Source organism: Schistocerca gregaria, chromosome 7 (assembly GCF_023897955.1).
Source record: "Schistocerca gregaria isolate iqSchGreg1 chromosome 7, iqSchGreg1.2, whole genome shotgun sequence".
Classification (NCBI taxonomy): Eukaryota; Metazoa; Arthropoda; class Insecta; order Orthoptera; family Acrididae; genus Schistocerca; species Schistocerca gregaria.
In genome coordinates this window covers 316,455,947-316,479,233 of record NC_064926.1, presented here as the reverse complement: position 1 = coordinate 316,479,233, position 23,287 = coordinate 316,455,947, and the positions used below count along the sequence as shown (strand labels likewise).

Genomic DNA, 23,287 nt, shown 5'->3' with positions numbered 1-23,287 from the left:
CGCGTCTTGTTCGCCAAGATTTTAAACTGTTGTCTCAGGTCTTGCCTTTTGCCCCCTCAGTGGAAACAAACCAAGTTGATTTCGATCCCCAAGCGGTTCAAGGACCCTACGGTCCCCACCAAAAACAGACCCATCAGCCTCCTAAATACTATGGCGGAGGTTCTTGAATCTGTGATCATCTCTGAAGCGGTTGGGACGATTCGACTTGAACAGTTTGGATTCACTTCGCACCTCTCTGTCGAACTTCAGGTCTTACAGATCACTCAACATACCAGCAAAGGCTTCAACACCGCTAAGTCGACAGCTGCTGTTTTCCTGGACTTGCAGTACACCTACGACAAGATCTGGCAAGAAAACCTAGTGCACAAGATGCTGACGCAGATCCCTACATCGAATACTTATGTCAAGGTCATGGATGACTTCCTCCGCGTAGGACTTCCCTAGTGGCTCAACAGAGAATGCGTTCCGTCATTCGCCAATTGTTAGGGGGCACGCCACAACAATCGGTGTTGTCTCCCAGCCTTTTTAATATCTATGTGAATGATATGCCAGTCATCCCCAAATGCCACCTGGCACAATATGCTGTCGACACGGCACTATATACCACTGGCCGTATTACTGACACCGTCGTCGCCCGCCTTAAGCGACAGGTGGACGCCAGTATCACCTGGTGCTGGACAAACAACATAACTCTCAATGCCGCCAATACTACGGCAGTCTATTTCCCCAACTGTGCCCAGTCCTTCGTCACAATATTTCGATTGCAGGCGGGCAGGTGCCTTGGTCCCAGACGACCACTATCTCAGGGTCCGCATGGACCACAAGTTGCTCTTCCCCTGTCATGCGGAGTCTGTCGCCAACAAGATTCAAAAGCTGACCAGGGCTTTGTACCCCCTCTTCCGCAGTAGGGAACTTAACCTGCATACCAAGCTCCGCATGTACCGAGCAGTTTTCCTGCCTGCCTTCTCGTATGGCTGCGCTGCATGGGCCACGGTTAGTGTCACGAGGATGCGAACGTTGCATCGCCTGTAGAACAAGGTTCTCAGGTGGAGCCTGAACGCCCTGCCACTAATGAGAATTGTGACTCTCTACGAGGAAGCGGGTATCGTGCCCCTCAAGACGACCATACGCAAAACGCGCTGTGGCTCGATGAGAAAGTGGATGCCCTGTGCGACTCTGTCCATGGGTTATGCCACGTTGTAACCATACATCCAGGCATCTACATCTGGTTCCTCTAACCATCCAAGAGGAAACGGATTCCGACCATGGCTAACGAGAGTCCTGGCACGCCCACCATAGATGCATCTTTTGGCGGCACCAGCCCCCCATTCTCCTTCCACTACTTTCCCACCCTACCTGATCACGCCGGGCTAAGTTTTTCTACTTGTCTGATGTAGTACTGTCACCGTTGGAGGGTGGTATGGGACTCCAAGTCCCACTGCCACACCTCCAAAGTGTATTGCTGTGACGCAGCGTCACTGCCCTATGGATAAATTTACTGCTTCATCACACAGCTCAAAAGACCGGTGATGTTGTATTATAACGTATCAGATACGAAACAAAAAACACAACAACCTGTCTTAGCGTTTTTAATGCACTGTGTATTTTAATAATAAATGTAACTGTGAATAATGGGCTGAAACTTCTTCTAGAGCACAGGTCATGCGTTACAACGGCAAGTAATAATAAATTAAAGATTGCAAACACTATTTTGTCCAGTTCTCGAGTTTTCGCGCATCCCGCTATCTAGTGATATCTGATGGTACTATCTCCTAAATGAGTCTGGCCGCTGTAATTAATTCTCGCGAAAAAATTATAGTCACTTAATTGAGATATATTTCGTTTGTTCGGTATTTGACTCTTGATATAATTGTCTTCATTGTTTCATCGGAATGTTGACATATTGTTTTGAAACTGATTGAAATATGGTAACTTTTTTATATCTTGTTCTAATGTCTGAACAGGAATTGAATTGCTCATTTGCAATCTACTTGGTAAATCACTATGGTATACTGGGTTCAGCAAAATACTATATTTTCGAGGACAAAATTTTCGTCTTTCTATGTTACCATTACTGCAAAATCAGCATAAATTTTATATGTCCATGTTGTTGTTTTTGTTGTGGCTTTCAGTCCATAGACTGGTTTGATCCAGCTCTCCATGCTACTCTATCATGTGCAAGCTTCTTCATCTCCCAGTACCTACTGCAACCTAAAGCCTTCTGAATCTGCTTAATGTATTCATCTCTTGGTCTCCCTTTACGATTTTTACACTCCACACTGCCCTCCAATACTAAATTGGTGATCCCTTGATGCTTCAGAACATGTTCTCCCAACTGATCCCTTCTTCTAGTCAAGTTGTGCCATAAATTTCTCTTCTCCCTAATTCTATTCAATACCTCCTCATTAGTTATGTCATCTACCCATCTAATCTTCAACATTCTTCTGTATCACCACATTTCGAAAGCTTCTATTCTCTTCTTGACCGAACTATTTATTATCCACGTTTCACTTCCATACATGGCTACACTCCATACAAAACTTTAAGAAACGACTTCCTGACACTTAAATCTATACTCAATGTTAACAAATTTCTCTTCTTCAGAAACACATTCTTTGCCATTGCCAGTCTGAATTTTATATCCTCTCTACTTCGGCCATCATCAGTTATTTTGCTCCCCAAATAGCAAAACTCATCTACTACTTTAAGTGTCCCATTTCCTGATCTAATTCCCTCAGCATCACCTGACTAAATTTGATTGCATACCATTATCCTTGTTTTGCTTTTGTTGATGTTCATCTTATATCTTTCTTTCAAGACACTGTCCATTCGGTTCAATTGCTCTTCCAACTCCTTTGCTGTCTCTGATAGAATTACAATGCCATCGGCGAACCTCAAAGTTTTTATTTCTTCTTCATGGATTTTAGTTCCTACTCGGAATTTTTCTTTTGTTCCCTTTGCTGCTTGCTCAATATACAGACTGAGTAATATCGGGTATAGGCTACAACCCTGTCTCATTTCGTGTATTGGGTACAGCCCTGTCTCACTCCATTCCCAGCCACTGCTTCCCTTTCATGGACCTCGACTCTTAGACTCTTTATATGTCCATATGTCCATATGTACCGATATTCTATGAGAACTCTATAGTAAATTTGTTCAAACATAGTAGAAGACTGCTCAGTGGTAGAATTTAATTCTGTTTTCTCCAGTGTTTCATGAAATTGCCAGATTTTGAGCACAACCATAGCATATTGTTGTGGCTAGTTCGTAGTTTATTGTGTATCCCTTGCACTAATACCGTGTAAGTCAAATGTTACGTGATTGTTCGAACAAGCTCCATACAGAATCGCACGCTGCGGCGTATCGGGAAATTTCTAGCCCGTTCGAAATCTGGTACCTCTTTCCCAGCCCAAGTAAAATGCACGAAATTTGACACTTTAGGCGTTAGCACCAACATTTCAGACTAATGATCGTATAGTGAACTGTTAATACCGTAGAGTCTCGGTTTAGGCCCCTTGAGATGTGGGTTGCGACATGGGAACGTAGAACTAGTGAGGCTTAACCCTCTTCCTTCTGTTTGTTTTGTAGCTCTTGGAGTTCTTTATGACGGAGGGCCTAAGTATTTATCGTCAAAACACCGTCTCTCAGCTTTGATGTTTTATCTTCAGCCATTGTTCGTATCCTTTCCTGTATGGTTCGTAGCTTCCTCCTCATCAATTTGTAGCATCCGCTCTCCTTGGGGCTCTAGAATAGCAAAGGAAACTGTTGTGCTATCAGCAGTTAGTATCAGTCTTTGTTTCTTATTTTCGAGGTTAATTAACTCTGTTGTTAATTGAATTGACCATGAATCAAGAAGAAAATCCTGTTGGTAGAGTGGGTGAGGCAGCACTAGAAACGAAGTGATACAGAGCTCTAATTACTTACAATTAACACTCATCTGTGTCAACAATATATTATTAAATAGCAACTTCAAAAAATTAATTAACAAAAAAGGACTGCAAAAGTTTCCAAACAGTAATAAAAAATAAGGTGAAACGCAGTTACAATGAAATAAAATTTCTCCTGTGAAACAAATGCATGTAAGAGCTTTTTTAATCTTTTGCGACTTTGTTAGTAGGATGGACTAAAACAAGTGACAAAGTTTGAATGGAACTCGTTAATAAACTTTGGATGAATAGAAAATTGGAAGTAGCGAGAGAAAGAGAGAACGTCTGAGTTTGCTAATCATTACATATTGTATCGATTACTGTAACCTTACGAAGTAAGAAAAGACAGCTCAAAAAGGACTTCGTTATAATAGCCGTCCGGCATCCTTAAGAAAATATAGTTTTAGGACTCTAATTACTACGAAAAGTTTGGCGACCACTCAAGGAATGGACTGGAGTATTTCTCGCTTCATTATGAAACACACAGAAAATTAATCTTCAAGTTTTAAGACATATTTAATTAATCAGAAATTTGCATTGCTTATTTTGGTGGCGAAAGCATTAGTAAATTAGCTTACTTTGGACACTTCTATTTATTGATGGCATACATAGTAACTGTCTGGGAAAATTACACGTAGAAAGTATTCATTTCATAGAAACGTGTTGTAGGCACAATATCTGGTGCACATCTTCGAACTTCAAGTAGACAACCTTTTAAAAAATAGATACAATAACAGTAGCTTAACAATCAAATATCCTCTTACATAGTTTGTTGCGTAGAATGAGGTGCAATTTGAAAATAATGGTGACTGTAATAAAAATGACATAGGAACTAGAGTACTCTCTGCTGTCGACAACTCAACCTCACGCTTACACAGAAACCATCAAAGTATGCATCCACAAAAATAGTTAACCACCTCCGTTGTAAGTTAAAGGTGTTGAAGAGTAATTAAAATTTTCAGAAAAAAATTTAAATCACACCTGCTTGACAAATCCGTCTACTTCATAGATGAATTTCTGAGTAGATAGTATGTATTTTTTTGGGTTACTTTTATAAAACTTTATTATGGATTAAGATTAAAAAGTCCAGTATGTTTCCACAAAGAAAACGTATCTTATTTGTAAACCTAATTACGTGTTCCATAACACTGTAAGTTATTGCGAATGTGAACCACGGAAAAATTTAGGCTGCTGCCATTTCAAGCAGTTCTCCTATTTTAATCCTCACGCACCGATCGTTGATAGTCACTGCACCTGAGAATTTGCCATTTCAAGCCCCTTGCTCTTCCACCTACTGCCTCCGCCCATCAAGATCTCCTTCAGTAGTTAGTCCAATAGCTTCGTTTGGTAATTAGTTGGGTGTGTAGCTTCCTATATCTTAAATCTAACCAAATAATACTCTTGCATGCCACAGACAAAAATGTCCATACTCTCCTTTCACTGATATGTCACAAGTACACCATACATACTATTGCAGCACCACATGTCATCAAGTGGAACTGAAAATTGGCATGACAGAATTAAGATGAGCAATTATTAAAAGTTTGTATTTATCTGTGTTCCTTTCTATCACTATCGGAAGAGTTTCTGTACACTGTAATACACCGCATTCTGTCACCTCTGGTTGTAACAAGGAGCAGCTAAGTTCCATATATGAATCACGGCGGTAGCCGACATTATCGAAAGAAGCGTTGTGCAATGTGGGCGAGTGTGGTCTGTGGAAAGCGCTCTGAGAAAACTCACCACATTGACGGCAATTATCATTTCCCAGTTGTCATCATTACCGATCCCAGCGTTGTTTATGACGATGTCGAGGCCTCCAAACGTTGTCGACGCTTTCTTGAATGCTTCTGTAAACAAGAAAAGAGAATTTAATGAAGTTCCAGGTATAATAATCCATTCCTCTGAGTGCTTTCATTCCGAATTTTTCTTTATTGAAGGAGAAATACTAGCAGCATACCAAACATCAAATTGATATCGCACACCTTGTGTCCGAGATATGAAAGACAACGTTAGCTCCTCCAGGATTTGATAAGAGCAGAAATTCCCCAAGCGGTAGTTGCGGTAGTTGTCCACAGCGGATTGTATCAGTAACGCCCAGTTTCAGAAAAAAGCGGAAATCCAGATAAAGCACAGACGAAAGGTAGAGGAAAATTCATTCCAGAGCTATCCCCATACTCAACAAGCCGACTGCCGGAAATTATACCCTAGCGTGAGAAGTTACAACACATGGACAGGGCTGAAGAATCGGGGTAAGCAAGAGGGTTATTGTGGAGATGGACTCTTTATGTCGTCGGATGAGCACATATCTGCCGGGGTAATCTCCATAGGACTTCTGTAATAAATCAATTTGACGTGACAAAGCAAAGAGCCGTTTGTGTCATGTATCACTATTTACTGAAAATCCTTGGTGTATTTTTGTTATTCACTTTAAAAATAACTGAGGCGCGTAAGCTATTCCTGAATGCAAATAGTATTCCAATGCACTTAAGTGTTTATTTTGTAGTAGCCCGATAGAGATCCTATTACTAATGATATGTACAGAATTTATCCCTTTCAGTTTAAATTACGTTCCGATGTGATTGGTTTAGTTACGTATCTGATTTGCGTTCTTTACAAGTCGAACCTAGCACTCGAAATTTCTTGTCATGAAGTCAGATTAATATTTTTTGTTTAATGAAAAACATTTTGCATGCATTATATTTCATATTATCATAGTCTGTCGTCACCAATCCTCATCAACGACTCTGAACTGATCACTACGAAGTCAGAATTTATTTTGGCCAACAGTAGGTGTGTATTTAATCAAAATTGAATTTTTTTATGATAGATCATTGTTTGTCACGCTTCTGTTGTGGTCACTTGGATGTATTCCGACTCCAAACAATTCCTTCTCGGAGGAATCAAGTACGATGGACGTTTCGAAAGTAAGTTGCGTCATTGCTCTTGAAAGAGAAGATGGTCCGCCAGGTGACACAAACAAACGCCATTCGAAACCACGTCAGCTGCTGGTTCAACGACGAAAGCCGCCTCAGCGAAGGAGGACTAAGGCATGCAGAGAGCGCAGAAGAAGGGAGAGCATACTGGTGTGTCCGACGTTATTCGAGTACACATCACGATGGTTGCCACCCTCACCAAAGACACGTCCGTCATTCGACGAGAGAGACAAAGGCTCTTGAGTGAAGGTGTTGTGCTCTTGGACAACAATGCAAAACCACACACGGCAATGCTCATAAAGGATCAGCTTTTCGCTTCGGATAGGAAAGACTGGATCTTGGACAACAACGCAAAACCACATACGGCAATGCTCATAAAGGATCAGCTTCTTCGCCTTGGATAGGAAAGACTGGATCTTGGGTAACAACGCAAAACCACACACGGCAATGCTCATAAAGGATCAGCTACGTCGCTTCGGATAGGAAAGACTGGATCTTGGGCAACAACGCAAGACCACACCCGGCAATGCTCATAAAGGTCGCAGTTCGTAGTAATAGACGGCAAATCATAGAGTAAAACTGAAGTGATATCAGGTGTTCCCCAGGGAAGCGTCCTGGGACCTCTGCTGTTCCTGATCTATAAACGACCTGGTGACAATCTGAGCAGTTCTCTTAGGTTGTTCGCAGATGATGCTGTAATTTACCGTCTAGTAAGGTCATCCGAAGACCAGTATCACTTGCAAAGCGATTTAGAAAAGATTGCTGTATGGTGTGGCAGGTGGCAGTTGACGCTAAATAACTAAAAGTGTGAGGTGATCCACATGAGTTCCAAAAGAAATCCGTTGGAATTAGATTACTCGATAAATAGTACAGTTCTCAAGGCTGTCAATTCAACTAAGTACCTGGGTGTTAAAATTACGAACAACTTCAGTTGGAAAGACCACATAGATACTATTGTGGGGAAGGCGAGCCAAAGCTTGCGTTTCATTGGCAGGTCACTTAGAAGATGCAAAAAAGTCCACTAAAGAGACAGCTTGCACTACACTCGTTCGTCCTCTGTTAGAATACTGCTGCGCGGTGTGGGATCCTTACCAGGTTGGATTGACGGAGGACATCGAAAGGGTGCAAAAGTGGCAGCTCGTTTTGTATTATCACGTAATAGGGGGGAGAGTGTGGCAGATATGATACACGAATTGGGATGGAAGTCATCACAGCAAAGACGTTTTTCGTCGCGGCGAGATCTTTTTACGAAATTTCAGTCACCAACTTTCTCTTCCGAATGCGAAAATATTTTGTTGAGCCCAACCTACATAGGTAGGAATGGTCATCAAAATAAAATACGAGAAATCAGAGTTCGAACAGAAAGGTTTAGGTGTTCGTTTTTCCCGCGCGCTGTTAGGGAGTGGAATGGTAGAGAGATAGTATGATTGTGGTTCGACGAACCCTCTGCCAAGCACTTAAATGTGAATTGCAGAGTAGTCATGTAGATGTAGATGTAGATGTAGATGTAGATGTAGATGTAGATGTAGATGTAGAAGGATCAGCTTCGTCGCTTCGGATAGGAAAGACTGGATGAGGTGGACTACAGCCGCGATTTTGGCCCATCGGACTTTCATCTGTTCCATGCACAGAAAGCCCCGCTTCCAAACCAATCCTGGGGTGGAGCGGGCTGTGTGACAATTCCTTGCGTCATAGGTGACATAGTTTTACCAGAGTGGTTTTCCAAACTGACTGCACGCTACTACAAATGTGTCAATGTCGGTGGCTACTACGTCGAAAAATATTGCAATGTTTATTGTTCGTAATGCCATGATGTGTTTTTGGCAGTAAAAGTCCCATGTGAAAAACAATACCGATACATACTTTTAGAACGTCCCTCGTACGTTCACTTCTATTCAGTTACGTTTCTTCCTTTATTTTGAATGGGACACATCACACTTTGTATGAACAAGTTATTCCGGCGGCACGACGCACACGAAGGAACGTCTGCGTTGTGTGTGACTAGTTATTCCGCATTATTATTCTTATATAGAAAACAGTGAAATCTAATAACAACTTGACTTTTTCCATTCTTATCGTCAAGTGTGTCATGGAATTAATAGTATTAGTTTAATTTACAGCGCTTACGTTCATTATTTGTTATAGAAAAGCAATACGAGAATACTTTATTTTCCTGACTAAATGGCTATCAACAAAGGCTGTAACCATGTAAATTGGAGGGGGGAGGGAGGAAAGAAAAGGGAAGGAACTTTTGATGTCAGCTGCATCAGGACTTAATGCGGAATCAGCGATGACGAGTGAAAATGTGTGCTGACCGGGATTCGAACCCGGCAGTTGCGTCAACCACCGCACTACCTTCACACAGCGTTTATCGCAATTGCGCGGACTATGTCGGCACTTGTCTCGGTCGGCCCACATTTACATCTAGCGCCACCCATCTGCTCTCCAGTGTGTGGTACTTGTAGCGTACAGATCACCGTGTGCCAAATTTTATTACACTGGGTTTCAATTTCATATCAGAGGGCAGCGGCAGATTTGCCGACAAATCTGCCCTCTATTTTAAGCAGCATTCAAAGGAACGTGGTGAGAGTTTTAAGATTCTGTGACATGTCCAATTTGTTGGCTAAAATTTTTAGGCGATATTCTTAACGTGTTAACCGGGCGACTGGATCACCCAAATTTTTGTAAATGGTCACCGAGTCACATTTCCCTGTGCCTTTCTTTTAGCTCTTCTGTAGTTTTACATGTGTTTTAATCCCGTGTATGGCACCTTTGACACTTTCTCCGTTACCTTAAGGCGTGTGAGGCATGGCGATTGTCTGGGGCAACGCGAGTGAGGTAGGAGTGGAGAGAGTCATTTCATAGGTTTCCTCTTCACTGTTTCACAAAACTTTTAGTCATTTTCTCCACATTCGCTTCTTTTAAGATGTGCAAGGGCGCTGATAACCTCAGTGTTAAGCGCCAGTAAGCTTCAAACAACCTGTCGAACGTCACTGTGCATCCGCACTGAAGGTGGTGGACTCACTGCCATCGAGGCGAATCAGTTATATTACGCGTGGTGTCTGTTCTTTCGGACATGTCTGAAAGAGCAGACACCACGCACTTATATGAAGGCTAAGTAAATAAATTTAAAAAATAAATCTGCGTCTCTCTAAGCTGTATTTATTTTTCTACCTTTTTTATAAAAAAAACTTTTAAAATACAATTCATCCAGCTTAAGTCTATCAAGGAACAGCCTCAGATTTTTCAGAACAGCTGCTCTATATTACGTAGAAAATCCTATGGAAATATATTGATCAAATAAAGAGAGGATAGTGAAATTCCAAGCATTCAGAATGACAGGAATTATTCACTACATTGTAACAATTACATCACGTAAGAAAAAGCTGCGGCGCTAAGAATAAATGGTTGGATGTTAATATAGCTTTGTACACGTACACTCTATCGGCGAATATGTAAATGATTAGGCCGGCCGCGGTGGTCTAGCGGTTCTATGCGCTCAGTCCGGAACCGCGAGACTGCTACGGTCTCAGGTTCGATTCCTGTGTCGGGCATGGATGTGTGTGATGTCCTTAGGTTAGTTAGGTTTAAGTAGTTCTAAGTTCTAGGGGACTGATGACCTCAGGTGTTAAGTCCAATAGTGCTCAGAGCCATTTGAACCATTTTTTTGTAAATGATTAGAGCTGAATTCTCTGTGACAAATAGAACGACCACCTGAGTGGGTTATTGTCGTTCGTATTTAGTGGTATTAGACTGGAAAGTTGTACCGGTCACACCAATATTCAATAAAGGTTGTAGTGGTAATCCACTAAATTACTGGCCCTTATCATTAACGTCCATATGCAGCAGGATTTTGGAACATATATTGTGTTCGAACATTGTGAATTACCTCAAAGAAACGGTCTATTGTCGACATGGAATTAGAAAATATCGTTCTTGTGAAACACAACTAGCTCTTTACTCGCATGAAGTGTTGAGTGTTACTCAAAAGGGATTTCAAATTGATTCCGTATTTCTAGGTTTCCGGAAGGCTTTTGACAGTGTACCACACAAGCAGCTTATTGAATATCATGTCACTTATGTGACTGGATCCTTGATTTTCTGTCAGAGAGGTCATAGTTCCAAGTAATTGACGGAAAGTCATCATATAAAACAGAAGTGATTTCTGGCGTTCCCCAAGGAAGTATTATAGGCTCTTTGGTGTTTGTTATCTATATAAACGATTTGGCACACAATGTGAGCAGCCGTCTTCGGTTGTTTGCAGATGACGCTGTCGTTAATCGACTAATAAAGTCATCGGAAGATCAAAAAAATTGTAATACGATTTAGAAAAGATATCTGTAAGGTGCGAAAATTGGCAGTTGACCCTAAATGACGAAAAGTGTGAGGTCACCATATGAATGCTAAAAGGAATTCGTTAAACTCCTGTTACACAATAAATAACTCAAATATAAAGTCCGTAAATTCAACAAAATACCTAGGAATTACAATTACGAACAACTTTAATTGGAAGGAACACACAGATAATGTTGCAGGGAAGGCTAACCTAAATATGCATTTTATTGGTTGGACACTTAGAAAATGTAACAGATCTACTAAGGAGACTGCCTACACTACGCTTATCTGTCCTCTTTTGGAATACTGCTGCATGGTGTGGGATCCTTACCAGATAGGACTGACGGAGTATATCGAAAAAGTTCAAAGAAGGGCAACACGTTCCGTATTATCTTGAAATAGTGGAGAGTGTCTCACTGAAGTGACGCAGGAGTTGAGGTGGAAATCATTAATGCAATGGCGTTTTTTGTTGCGGTGGGATCTTCTCACGAAATTCCAATCACCAACTTTCTCCTCCAAATGCGAAAATATTTTGTTGACACCGACCTACATAGGGAGAAACGATCAGCATGATAAAATAAGGGATAACAGAGCTCGTACAGTAAGATATAGGTGCTGTTTATTTATTCGCGGTATATGAGATTGCAATAATAGAGAATTGTGATGGTGGTTCGAAGAACCCTCTGACAGGCACTTAAATGTGATTTGCAGAGTTTCCATGTATATGTAGATGTAGAGCAGGCCTGGTAGAGTATATAAGGGGCGCGAACAATGTCAGATGTTAAGTAATGACTGTGAATAACACGGAGTTGCCGCATACTCTTGTGAGACTGCGTTATCAGCAGCTGAAAGAGTGTCAAAAGGGGGTCATTCTGGCTCCCTATTTGACTGCTGGTCCAATCGTGTAATATCCAGATCATTGGGGCTTTCAGATGCAGCAGTAGCCAGATATTGGACTTCATAGGAACACTTGCCTGTTGTCAAGGTTACCGCCGACCAGATCTGACCAGCACAGAGGGAGAACGCCGTATCTTGCGCCAAGTTTATATTAGCCCCGTTACCATCTGCACCTGCCATCCCAGAGTGATGGCCTCCCTTCAATATTCCGTGTCGCCTTACACCAATATTTGGAGACTAACAACAACCAGTCTAGGGAACTGCTGCCCCGGTGTAGGCTGCCATTGACACCACAACACAAACGGCTGTTTTTCGGGCGGCGCCATGCCCGGGAAGCATGGACTGTTAATGAAGGGTTTCGTATTGTGATCAGCGATGAATCACTGTTCTGCACAATCCCAGTTGACATCAATGAAGATAGCACATTAATTCTCCCTTCTTCCTTTTCATGCAGCCTTTTACGGAGTGTTGACAACATCTTTACCCTTCATTTGGAAAGTTTGCACTGATTCCTTAGGACTTAATCATCTAGAGGTAGAGTGCGTGTGTGGAAAGCCAAAGGGCGCTGGACTGAGTACCAGTCGAACCACGAAAAATTTTCACTCTGTCTTTCACCTAGCCGTGGTCCACCTCCTAAGCTCATTGGTCAGTGTGATAGATTGTCAATCCTAAGGGCCCGAGTTCTATTCCCGGCTGGGCCGGAGATTTTCTCCCTTCATGGACTGGGTGTTGTGTTGCCCTAGTCATCATCATCATCTCATCCCCATTGACGTGCAAGTCGCCGAAGTGGCGTCAAACCGAAATACTTGCACCTGGCGAACGGTCTACCCGACGAGAGACCCTAGTCACATGACATTTATTATTACCTAGCCGTGGAGGGAAGATGGGCCAGAGATGACACTCTGTTAGACTGTAGGTCCCATTTTGGCGGCTGGATTACTGGGGTTGTATTAGGGAGACTCAAGTCATTAGGGACACTAGAGTCACTGAAGTGGCTTAATTGAAAGTCTCCCACTGTGTCATGCAGCCACACGAAATTATTGTTATTATTATTAGTATAATAGTTCATTAGTGCTCCAGTCGGTTCTACTCACCCTTGAACTGGCCAGCTTTGGTGACGTCAGCGCAGATAAAGATGGCGCGCTTCGCACCAAACTCTGACTCCACCTGGGCTGTGGCCGCTTTGCCTGCTGCCTCCGCAATGTCCAAGATGGCGACGCCCTGTTTCACAAAAGACGTTTAAATATCCAGCGAGTAAATAAACTCAATGTACTACAAAATTAATCACATTCGTCGTATCACAACCGTCGAAAACCTGAAACTTCCAAAGAGGTGGATCTTCTAATGTTCTTGATATAGGTGACATTAATTTCCAAAGTCGCCTTCCACAACAGTTTAAGCACGAAAACGTGTAGATTTACTGGTTTTAAACGACAGTGTACAGAGCTCAATATACTAAATATATACGTTTTGTAAGTTACTAGCTGACAAACACATCGTTGCCTGGATGTTCATTTTGCCGATTTTCTGTTAAGAACAGAAACAAAAATGAATTATAACTGTAGTGTGATATCGAAAAACTTTCATTTCCACATAATCTTCGAAACTATGAAACGGTCATACAAAGAAATATGCATGAATTACAAATGTATAATTACGTCTGCTTAGTGCGTCTACAACGTGATTTTGTAAACGTCTCTACGGCAGCACTTATTAATAATTCTATACACGGTTACTGTTTTCGGCTACAGGGGTTAGCATTTCACAACTGAAAGCTGTCAAAAGCACTACCAGGTATCAGGGATTTCTTTAAGTTGACTCGACTGTAGAAGTGTCTTAGTAGAAAAGAACGAATGTCTCAAAATTTCATATATGATGGACATTTTTTCACCCGTCTCAGTGTTTATGGACTCATACTCTTGAACTGGGTATCGTACAATGATGTATTTGTGTAGGTACATTCAGTGGTATATGTGGATAGTGTCTGCGACATATATTGTAAATAGAGTTAGTAGCACATAAGTAATAAATTTAAACGGCATGGACAAAGCGACAGTTTTTCACAAATCTCAGTGTTCATGATGTAACATCTTATGAACTATGATAAGTAGGTGGTTTTTACCCCAACAAAGATTGTTGCCTAGCTGTAAGTGATACGTGTACCAAACTTGGTAGAACTCGGTCCAGTGGTTTCGGAAGAGATGTAGATCACACATACGTACGTTCATACGCGACACATACACACACACACACACACACACACACACACACATATATATATATATATATATATATATATATATGAATCTTGACTACAGTGTGCTAGAACAGGCTAGGCTATCATGAGTAGGTTTGATATTCAAGTCTATACTCGCTTGCCAAATTCGTCAACAGCACACTTACAATGGGTCCAGTCAGTAATGACACACTCATTAGTTGTAGGCAGCAATCTGAGGTTAAAAGTTTCGTTCCAACGAAGTAGTGATCAGTCCCCTGCTGGTTGCGTTATGCTGTGCCGTTTCCCCACACTCATTAGATTTCGTGTTTGCTAATCACGCATTTAGTCTACGAGGTATCTGACAATCGTGAACTTGTTGCTCCGGTGTATTTAGACATGTTCCAGAGCTTCTGTTAGCTATAGAGGAGATAAGATGCCAACTGTTGGTGATTGTACGTACTGGTGGCTGCGACAGATTGATATCTGGATCAATGTCTTTGTGGGATATAAGGAAACGAATTAGAAAAATTGCGTAGTTACTGTCCGTGACGTTTGGACAATCGTGTTCAGCGAATCCATATACAGGGTTTAACGAGTTTAAGTGCAGATATTTCTATGCATGGCATCTTAATATGCACACTCATCAGTGTGTTGGTTGTTTTTCTCTACTCCAACAGTTTCTTGACAAACACACCTTGTATTTTTAGTGTAGTTTTAATGCACTACTTTGTGGGTCAGTCAGTTTCTGGAACTTCCACTGTATTTTCCTCATGCCAGACACTTTGGTAAGCAGGACGAAACGTCGTCTTGGAAGACAAGTTGCTATCTCAGTTAAGATGATGGCCAAATACCAGGACCTGGTTGTCCAAGAGCACAAATAAAACAACCGTAGGGCATCACAGGTTTCCTCTAGCTTGTATCACTCCTTGCACACAGACAAACTGAAATAGTCTCTTATCATCACTTTTCATTCATATAAAGGCATAAAAGTGATTCGTCTAAATTGGCTACTTGTCATCTTACAGTGAGGAAGCACCTCTTGCCAGGAAATCTGCTCCAGACGTCCATTTTATCCAAGGTGTTCACTTGTAAACAGGAAAGTACAACAATGTCTCCTTTCAGACAGATGACTTTTAGCAACGAACTGGAATAATAGTGAAGATTCTGATTCGTCAAAATCGAATTCTGAGGATAAGCAGTAATAAACCGGCTGTTCAAACGCTCCACTGGGATTTACTTTATCCAATACATTACTTTCTTCAGACACCTAGCTTCCACATCAGTGAATAATTATACTACTTCCTTACATGCTTAACAAAGACAGGTCACCAGTTTAATTACTTACCTTACAGATTCAGGAATTGTCCCTGGTGACCCACCCCTGTTTATGGTAAAAGTTTAGTTACTAACCTTACCAGATCTGATGATGGAACGTAACTTGCTGAAAAATGTGCGGTGAGTAAATTCACAGTCGCAGAGGTCGAACAACCACGCTCGTCATTACTTCATGTTTACAAGATGGCTACTTTTATCAGTACTCTTTGGAGACTGAATAAAGAAATGTAGCAAAAAACAGTCAAATGTTTTGTGAAAAGATTGATCTAAAAGCTAAAATAAAATAGATTGGAGAAAAATTTGACATACTTTTGAACGATGTTACAAATTATGGATAACAATTCTAACACAGAAGCAAATATATGGTTGACTTTCATTTGCAAATATTTAAAATCATACACAAGGAACTGTAAGAAATGGAACGCTCATACGTTTGTTACGTAGAAAGAGCAATAAGTAGAAGGACTGGAGCTGCTCTCTGATTTACGATTCCAATTTTAAGCTATTCATTATATTCATTTTTTTTGCAGGAGAAAGTCAGTGAGCAAGAATAATGATGTCGGCAGTAATGGTAAGGGATACATTACTTCTTGTACCACGCACATTCTCTTTCCAGATATTCGAAGGATTCTGTATTGAAAAATTTTTGAGACTGAATAACTCTTGAAACTTATTTCAACCTTCTAGCATAGGTTATAGGAATGTATCAAAGCCACACAACAGCAGATTTCACGACCCACAGAATCAATCATACCAATGTCCTCTAGTATGTTTTAAAATTCTTCGATTCTACGGTAAATCTAAACTTTTTAACTTGTCAAGCGGCACCCCGAGTGCTGTACACGATTTTGCACGTTATTCAAAGATGCGTCAAACGTTTCTCTAATCTATTTTATTTCTTAGTGTTGGAGAACTAAATTTCGCAAAACTTTGACCTTGTTCTCTTTCTTTAATTTCTTTAATTTTTAAATTTTGTTCTGGGTACATGGAATCTCATTGACTCGAGCAGAATTGTGTTCACTGACGAGTGCTGCTTTGAATTGACCCCTATAACCAGCGAAGACATGTCTGGAGATACCCGAACAGCGGTGGGATACCAACCCAATTATCGCCCGCCATACAGCCCGACAGCCAAGAATGATGGTCTGGCCATTTCTTTTCATATTAGGACCGCTTTGGATGTCATCCACAGCGACTTTACAGCACAGCGGGACGTCGACGATATTCTACGCGCCATTTTGAGGACTTCGTGGCTTACATTTCAAGAAGGCGATGCCCGCCCGAATAAGCAAGAGTTTCTACCTCGTACCGTCTTGCTTGCCAAACCCTACCTCGGTCAGCAAGATCGGCGGATCTCTTCCCCCCCCCCCCTCCTCCCCAATTGAGAAGGTTTCTAGTATAATGGGGCAGGGCTCTTCCATCAGCTCCAGATTTTGAAGATCTAACGCGCTAGTTGGACAGAATTTGGCACTATATCCTTCAGGACGACATCCAACAAGTCTGTCAAGCAATTCCAAGCCAGATAACTACTTGCAGAAGTCTCAATTTGTGAAGTTCTTTCCCTTGAATGAATCATCCAATTTTACTGAAGCTGCAATCACCTTTTTGTCTGTACACTCACATTACTTCTAACGATTTCCGTCCCATTCGGACAATTTGTTCGTGATGCGTGTTTCTTTTTCTTAAAGAGTATTTAAATATCGATTGGTATTTTACTATTATTAAAACTATATAGACCAAGGAAAAGCAAATTTGGTGGTATTTAAGAATGCAATGATTAACTTATAATTTTAAAGACACTAGAAGGTATTTGTCTGGTCGATTTCACTACACCAATTATAGTCAAATAATTAAATCTTTTCTGAAGTGAATTTTCATCCTGCAGCATTGCGTGCATTGACTTGAAACTCCCTGACAGATGACAACTGTGTGCCAGACAGGGATTCTAGCAGGAGACGAATATCTTGCATGTTCAGGTACACTAGAAACTGAGTTACCCAAGTAAAGCTTACGACTCGCCTTCACAGCTTTACTTCCGCTAGTACTCCGTCTTCTCTCTTCCAAATTTTTATCCTTTCTTCCAGGAAGAGAAGCTGTGAGGACGGGTCTTAAGTCTTTTTAGGACAGATCAGTCGGGGGAGTACTTGCCAATGAAAGACAAAGATAACGAGTTTGAGTCCCAGTCTTGCATTGTAAGTCGATCCAGGTTAGGTAGTGTAAATGTGTGTGAACTGGACCTGTTATCTGATATAAATAATTTAAACATCCTATAAAATAATGAATTAAGAATTAAATGACTAGTAAATGAAACAAGAATCACCATTAATTAAATTTTTAACATTGAAGTGACTCAAAAAAACATCTGACATGCAAAAGCAATTCTAAAGTAAAGCCTTGGCGCATCTGAATAAATAATTGTGTGTCACAACGAAACAATCACATTTTCAAAGTTGTATCTTGATAATCGTGATATTGCTATAAAGGACAGATAGCACTAGAGAAGGGATTGCATTGCATATGTGCCCGGAGTTTAGAGCATACTGGTCATACGAATCTGAAAGGAGGTCTTTAGAGTGAAGCAAGAAGTTATTGAAATTCTTTAAAAACGACTTTGCTGGCCTCGTGGATCATAACACTGCTGCATCTCGATCTCACTTTAGCAACCTGTAAGTGGGAGCTGAAGTGGCTGTAGAATCAGTCATTGGCGGTACACCAATGACTGACAGCTGCGGCTAAGTTCATCTCAGCCTAAAATCTTCCAAAGTCCCTAAGCCCATCTGCCTGGAGACGGACACTGCCGGTGATAAAGGCAAGAGGAAGAAAAGTCTGACGGTCAAGGCGGCCGGAGATGAAATGATTTTGTAACGACTATTTACTAAACGAAGACTTGTATGCTCGTCTTTTGCGTTCTTTATTTTTTTCAGATTGGCTTGTCCATCGATATTTTGACCGCCAAACGTTGAAATGAATGCTTAAAACATGCTGGTCCCACTCCCTGATTTTTGATTAGGACAGTTAACCAGTAATGTGCTTCCTATCATTTAATACTGGAAAAAGCCATCTCGCCCTCTGTCTGTCTCTGTATGTAGCCAGTTAAGTGGGACCTTAACAGCACAGTCGAGTTTCTCTCTGCAATTTCCAGTTTATTTACATTAGCCAATTCTTACATTGCGTAATCATTTAGTTTTTGTGGACCCAACCTTCAGCGGCATTCCACTTACGAAGAGGTCCCAAATGTGGGTGCTCCCTCCATTTTCTATACGCTCTCTGTGACATCTGAAGATTTCCAAAGAAATACAGCTTTCTATGTTTTATTCAAAATAGTGCCTTTCCCAATCCTTGCTAAGGACAGCATTTTTCCTCTGTCCACCTTTGAGTCGTAAGATCAGTCGCTCCCTGAGACCTTGCGCTGTGGAAGATTCTATCTACCCGCCTGGGAGGCATTGACCAGATGCGGCATCTCAAAGGGAAGTCTTGTCAGCTGAGTGGCACTGACCTTCACTTCTGTCAGTGCATCCTTCTGAGAATTCCACAGCCCGTGGTCCCCCTGTCTTGTTACGTGACCTTGCTGTTCACCCGAGCGCTGGCAGCTCATCCCAGTGAGCTTGTAGAGTGGCTTCGAACATATATAAACCATGCAGTTCTGAATAAGAATGTATATTACGGTAAATAACTGCTAACCATCGTCCGCAGCTCGTGGTCATGCGGTAGCGTTCTCGCTTCCCACGCCCGGGTTCCCGGGTTCGATTCCCGGCGGGGTCAGGGATTTTTTCTGCCTCGTGATGACTGGGTGTTGTGTGATGTCCTTAGGTCAGTTAGGTTTAAGCAGTTCTAAGTTCTAGGGGACCGATGGCCATAGATGTTAAGTCCCATAGTGCTCAGAGCCATTTCAACCATTTTTTGCTAACCATCACTGGCACTGATATGCATTATTCTTCTCGATGTTGATTAATTATTCCTATATGGTGGGTCTTGATGTTCCTATCAACAGTTTCCATTAGAGAGTGTTGCTGCAGCGTAAGGGCAACGTAGCACAACTCTAATGCAGGTATACACATTGGCTGCAAACGGTCTCCCAGAACCCGAACATCTACATCTACATATATACTCCTCTAGCCACCAAGCGGTGTGTGGCAGAGGGCACAAATCGTTCCAAAGTCATATTTCACCCCCTCTGTTCCATTCGCGGGTCGCGCGAGTGAAAAACGACTGTCTGAACGTCTCATTACGAGCTCTAATTTCCCTTAGCTTTGAATGATAACCATTGCGCGATTTGAAAGTTGGTGGTAAAAATATGTGATCTACATCCTCGGTGAAGATTGGACTTCGGAATTTAGTGAGCAGTCTCTTCCGTTTAGAGCGCCGTCTATCTGCAAGTGTGTCCCACTTCAAACTTTCTATGAGATTTGTAACGCACTCCGATGGCTCAGTGTAACAGTCACGAATCTTGCCGCTCTTCTTTGGACCGTCTCAATGTCTTGAATCAGACCCAACTGGTAAGAGTCCCACACAGACGAACATTACTCTAAGACTGGACGAACTAACGTATTGTAAGCTATTTCCTTTGTTGAAGGACTGCATCGCTTCAGGATTCTACCAATAAACCTCAATCTAGAGTTCGCCTTACCCGTTACTTGTGTAATCTGATCATTCCATCTGAGATCATTTCGAATAGTCACACCCAGATACTTGACGGATGTTACCGCTTCGAAAGGCGGGGCATTTATTTTGTACTCGTATATTAATGGGGAGTTTCGCTCTGTTATACGCAGTAGGTTACACTTACTAATATTGAGAGATAACTGCCAGTCAATACACCACGCATTTATTTTCTGCAAATCCTCATTGATTTGTTCACAACTTCATGTGATACTACTTTCCTGTAGACTACAGCATCATCGACAAACAGTCTAAGGCCACTGTCAATACCATCTACCAGATCGTTTATGTAAATCGTAAAAAGCAGCGGATCTGTTACTCTGCCTTGGGGCACACCTAAAGTTACGCTTGTTTCTGTTGAAGTCACCCCGTTCAGGACGACATACTGCTCCCTGTCTATTACAAAACTTTCTATCCAACCGCTTATTCATCGGATAGACCGTAAGCGTGCACTTTTTGGAGTAAGCGACAGTGCGGAACTGAGTCGAACGCCTTTCTAAAGTCGAGAAATATGGCATCAATCTGGGAGCCGGTATCTACAGGCTGTTATATATCATGCACAAAAAGGGCCAGCTGTGTCTCGCATGACCGCTGTTTCCTAAAACTGTGCTCGTTTCTGCAGATGAGCTTCTCAGTGTCTTAAAAGGTCATTATATCTGAACACAAAATATGTTCCATGATTCTACAACAAATCGATGTCAGTGAAATTGGCCAGTAATTATGTGCATCCGATTTTCTATATTTTTTATGGATTGCTATGACCTGGGCCTTCTTCCAGTCCCGTGGAACTTTCCTATATTCCAATTATCTCTGATAGATGATGGATGAGAATGGTGCTATATCTGTAGCACAGTCAACATATAATCATACAGGGATACTGTCTGGGCCAGATGCCTTCCTGGTGTCTAAGGATCTTAACTGTTTTACAATCCCAGATATACTAAACACTATGTCAGCCATCCTTGCGTTTGTTCGATAATTGAAAGGGGGGATGCTGTGCAGTCATGTACCGTAAACGAGTTTTTGAAAGCTAGGTTTAGAATTTCTGCCTTCCGTTTATCATCATCAGTTGCATTACCCGTAGTGTCAGCAAAAAAAGGTATTGAATTATTTGTAGCGTTCATAGATTTTACGTACGACCAATATATTTTGGGGTTATTTATAGAATCAGCAGATTAAATGTTGGTTTCAAATTTATTAAAAGAATCTCTCATTGTCCTTCTTAGAGCTGCTTTCATTTCGGGTAACTTCTGTTTGTCAATGGGGCAGTGACTACGTTTAAAACGACTGTCCAATATTTTCTGCTTTCTCAACAACTTCCTAATATGTTTGTTGTACCAAGGTGGATCCTTTCCCTCCCCTATATTTTTGCTAGGTGCATGATGGACAATACCTTCAAATTCCGACCAAAGATGCTCAATATCTTTAGGTCCCGCTGTGAATGCTTGGAGCTGACTATGAAGATATTCATTGCTTTCCCAAACAAGAAAACTTTACGCTGTTTCTATTTTATTTTTTTAAACTTCCACTGACATAGAAGCCACACCGACATTATTGGTCGCTAATACCTTCTTCTAGATTAACTTCCTCAAAAATATCAGGTCTGTTTGTCGCCGAGATATCTAATATGTTCCCATCTCGAGTTGGTTTTCTAACCAATTTCCAGTCAATGATAGGTTCAGTTGGACCAGAGGACCCAATCTATTTCATGTAAACAAAGCCCACACCATTATGGAACAACCACCAGCTTTCACAGTCCTTGTTGATAGCTATGGTCTATGGCTTCGTGGAGTCTGCACCACACTCGAACTCTATCATGAACTCTTACCAACTGAGATCGGGACTCATTCGACCAGACCATAGACGCCTCATGCTTCGGTCTCCTGCTGCCATAACCCAAATTTCTCCGCACGGTCCTAATCGATACGTTAGTCGTTCGTGCCGAATCGATTTCTGCGGTTATTTCACGAAGTGTTACTTCTCTATCAGAACTGACATCTCTACGCAAAAGCCGTTGCCCTCGGTCGTTAAGTAAAGACCGTCGGCAATTGCGTTATCCATGGTGAGAGGTAATGCCTAAAATTTGGTATTCCCGGCACGCTCTTGACACTGTGGACCTCGGAATATTGAATTCCCTAACGAATTCCGAAATGAAATGTTCCAACTACTATTCTGCGTTCCAACTACTATTCTGCGTTTTAAGTTCGTTTATTCCAGTACTGCTACCACAATCAATCCAACACCTTATCTGTGAATGATCTGAGTACAAATAACAGCCCAGCCAAATCAATGCCCTTTTATACTTTGAGTTCGCATAATAAAACCAGCTTTATACGTGCATATCGCTATCCAATTACTTTTCTCACCTCGTCACGGGATTAGTGTGGCTTTCGTGTATTTCCAACATCCGTGCAGTAAATGCTTTGTGAAGTACAGTGACATTATTACCAAGTGCGTCCAAACAGGACCAACGTGCTATTGGATTTGTTGGCAGCCGAAGGACCAACACCGGTAGGAAACGAAGAATGTCTGCCGAAAACCACTGATGTGTAATGGTGCACCAAGTTACACGTGAAACACAGCCCTCTCTGTTCCTCCATGAGATCCACAGCGCTGCATACTACGACGCGCAGGTTAATATCGTGTTCATTGACTTCGGGAAGACATTTAAAACCGTCCCGCATTCCAGTTTGTGGAAAAAATACGAGCTAACAGGGTATCAGACCAGACTTGTGACTGGATTCAAGACTTGTATGTTAATCGGAGGCCTAGAAACGACGGAGAGGCTCCGTCCCCGCCGCAGCCGCAGTGGTCCACGACCCCACGACGACTACCACAGTCCACTTCACCCCTCCGCCGCCCCACACCGAACCACTCTTTCAGGGGTATTGTGCCGTTTGGGCCCCGGTGGAACCCCCCCCCCCCCCCCCCACCCGCCACCCACAGCCACGAAACGTCTCACACCAGACGACTGTAGCCCC

General features: G+C 41.9%; 1 protein-coding gene across 3 annotated transcripts in view; it reads right to left on the bottom strand.

Annotated features, from left to right (window-relative positions):
• Positions 1–23,287, bottom strand: part of LOC126281827 (15-hydroxyprostaglandin dehydrogenase [NAD(+)]-like) — a 211,435-nt gene that overhangs the window by 178,114 nt on the left and 10,034 nt on the right. Inside the window, exons 2-3 of one of the 3 annotated variants that reach the window (XM_049981057.1) lie at positions 13,189–13,315; positions 5,670–5,776 (exon numbers count right to left, since the gene is read on the bottom strand). The exons of the other annotated variants lie outside the window; for them this stretch is intronic. Coding sequence (XP_049837014.1) covers positions 5,670–5,776; positions 13,189–13,315 — 234 coding nt within the window. The remainder of the gene's footprint in view (positions 1–5,669; positions 5,777–13,188; positions 13,316–23,287) is intronic. 3 annotated transcript variants of the gene reach the window in all.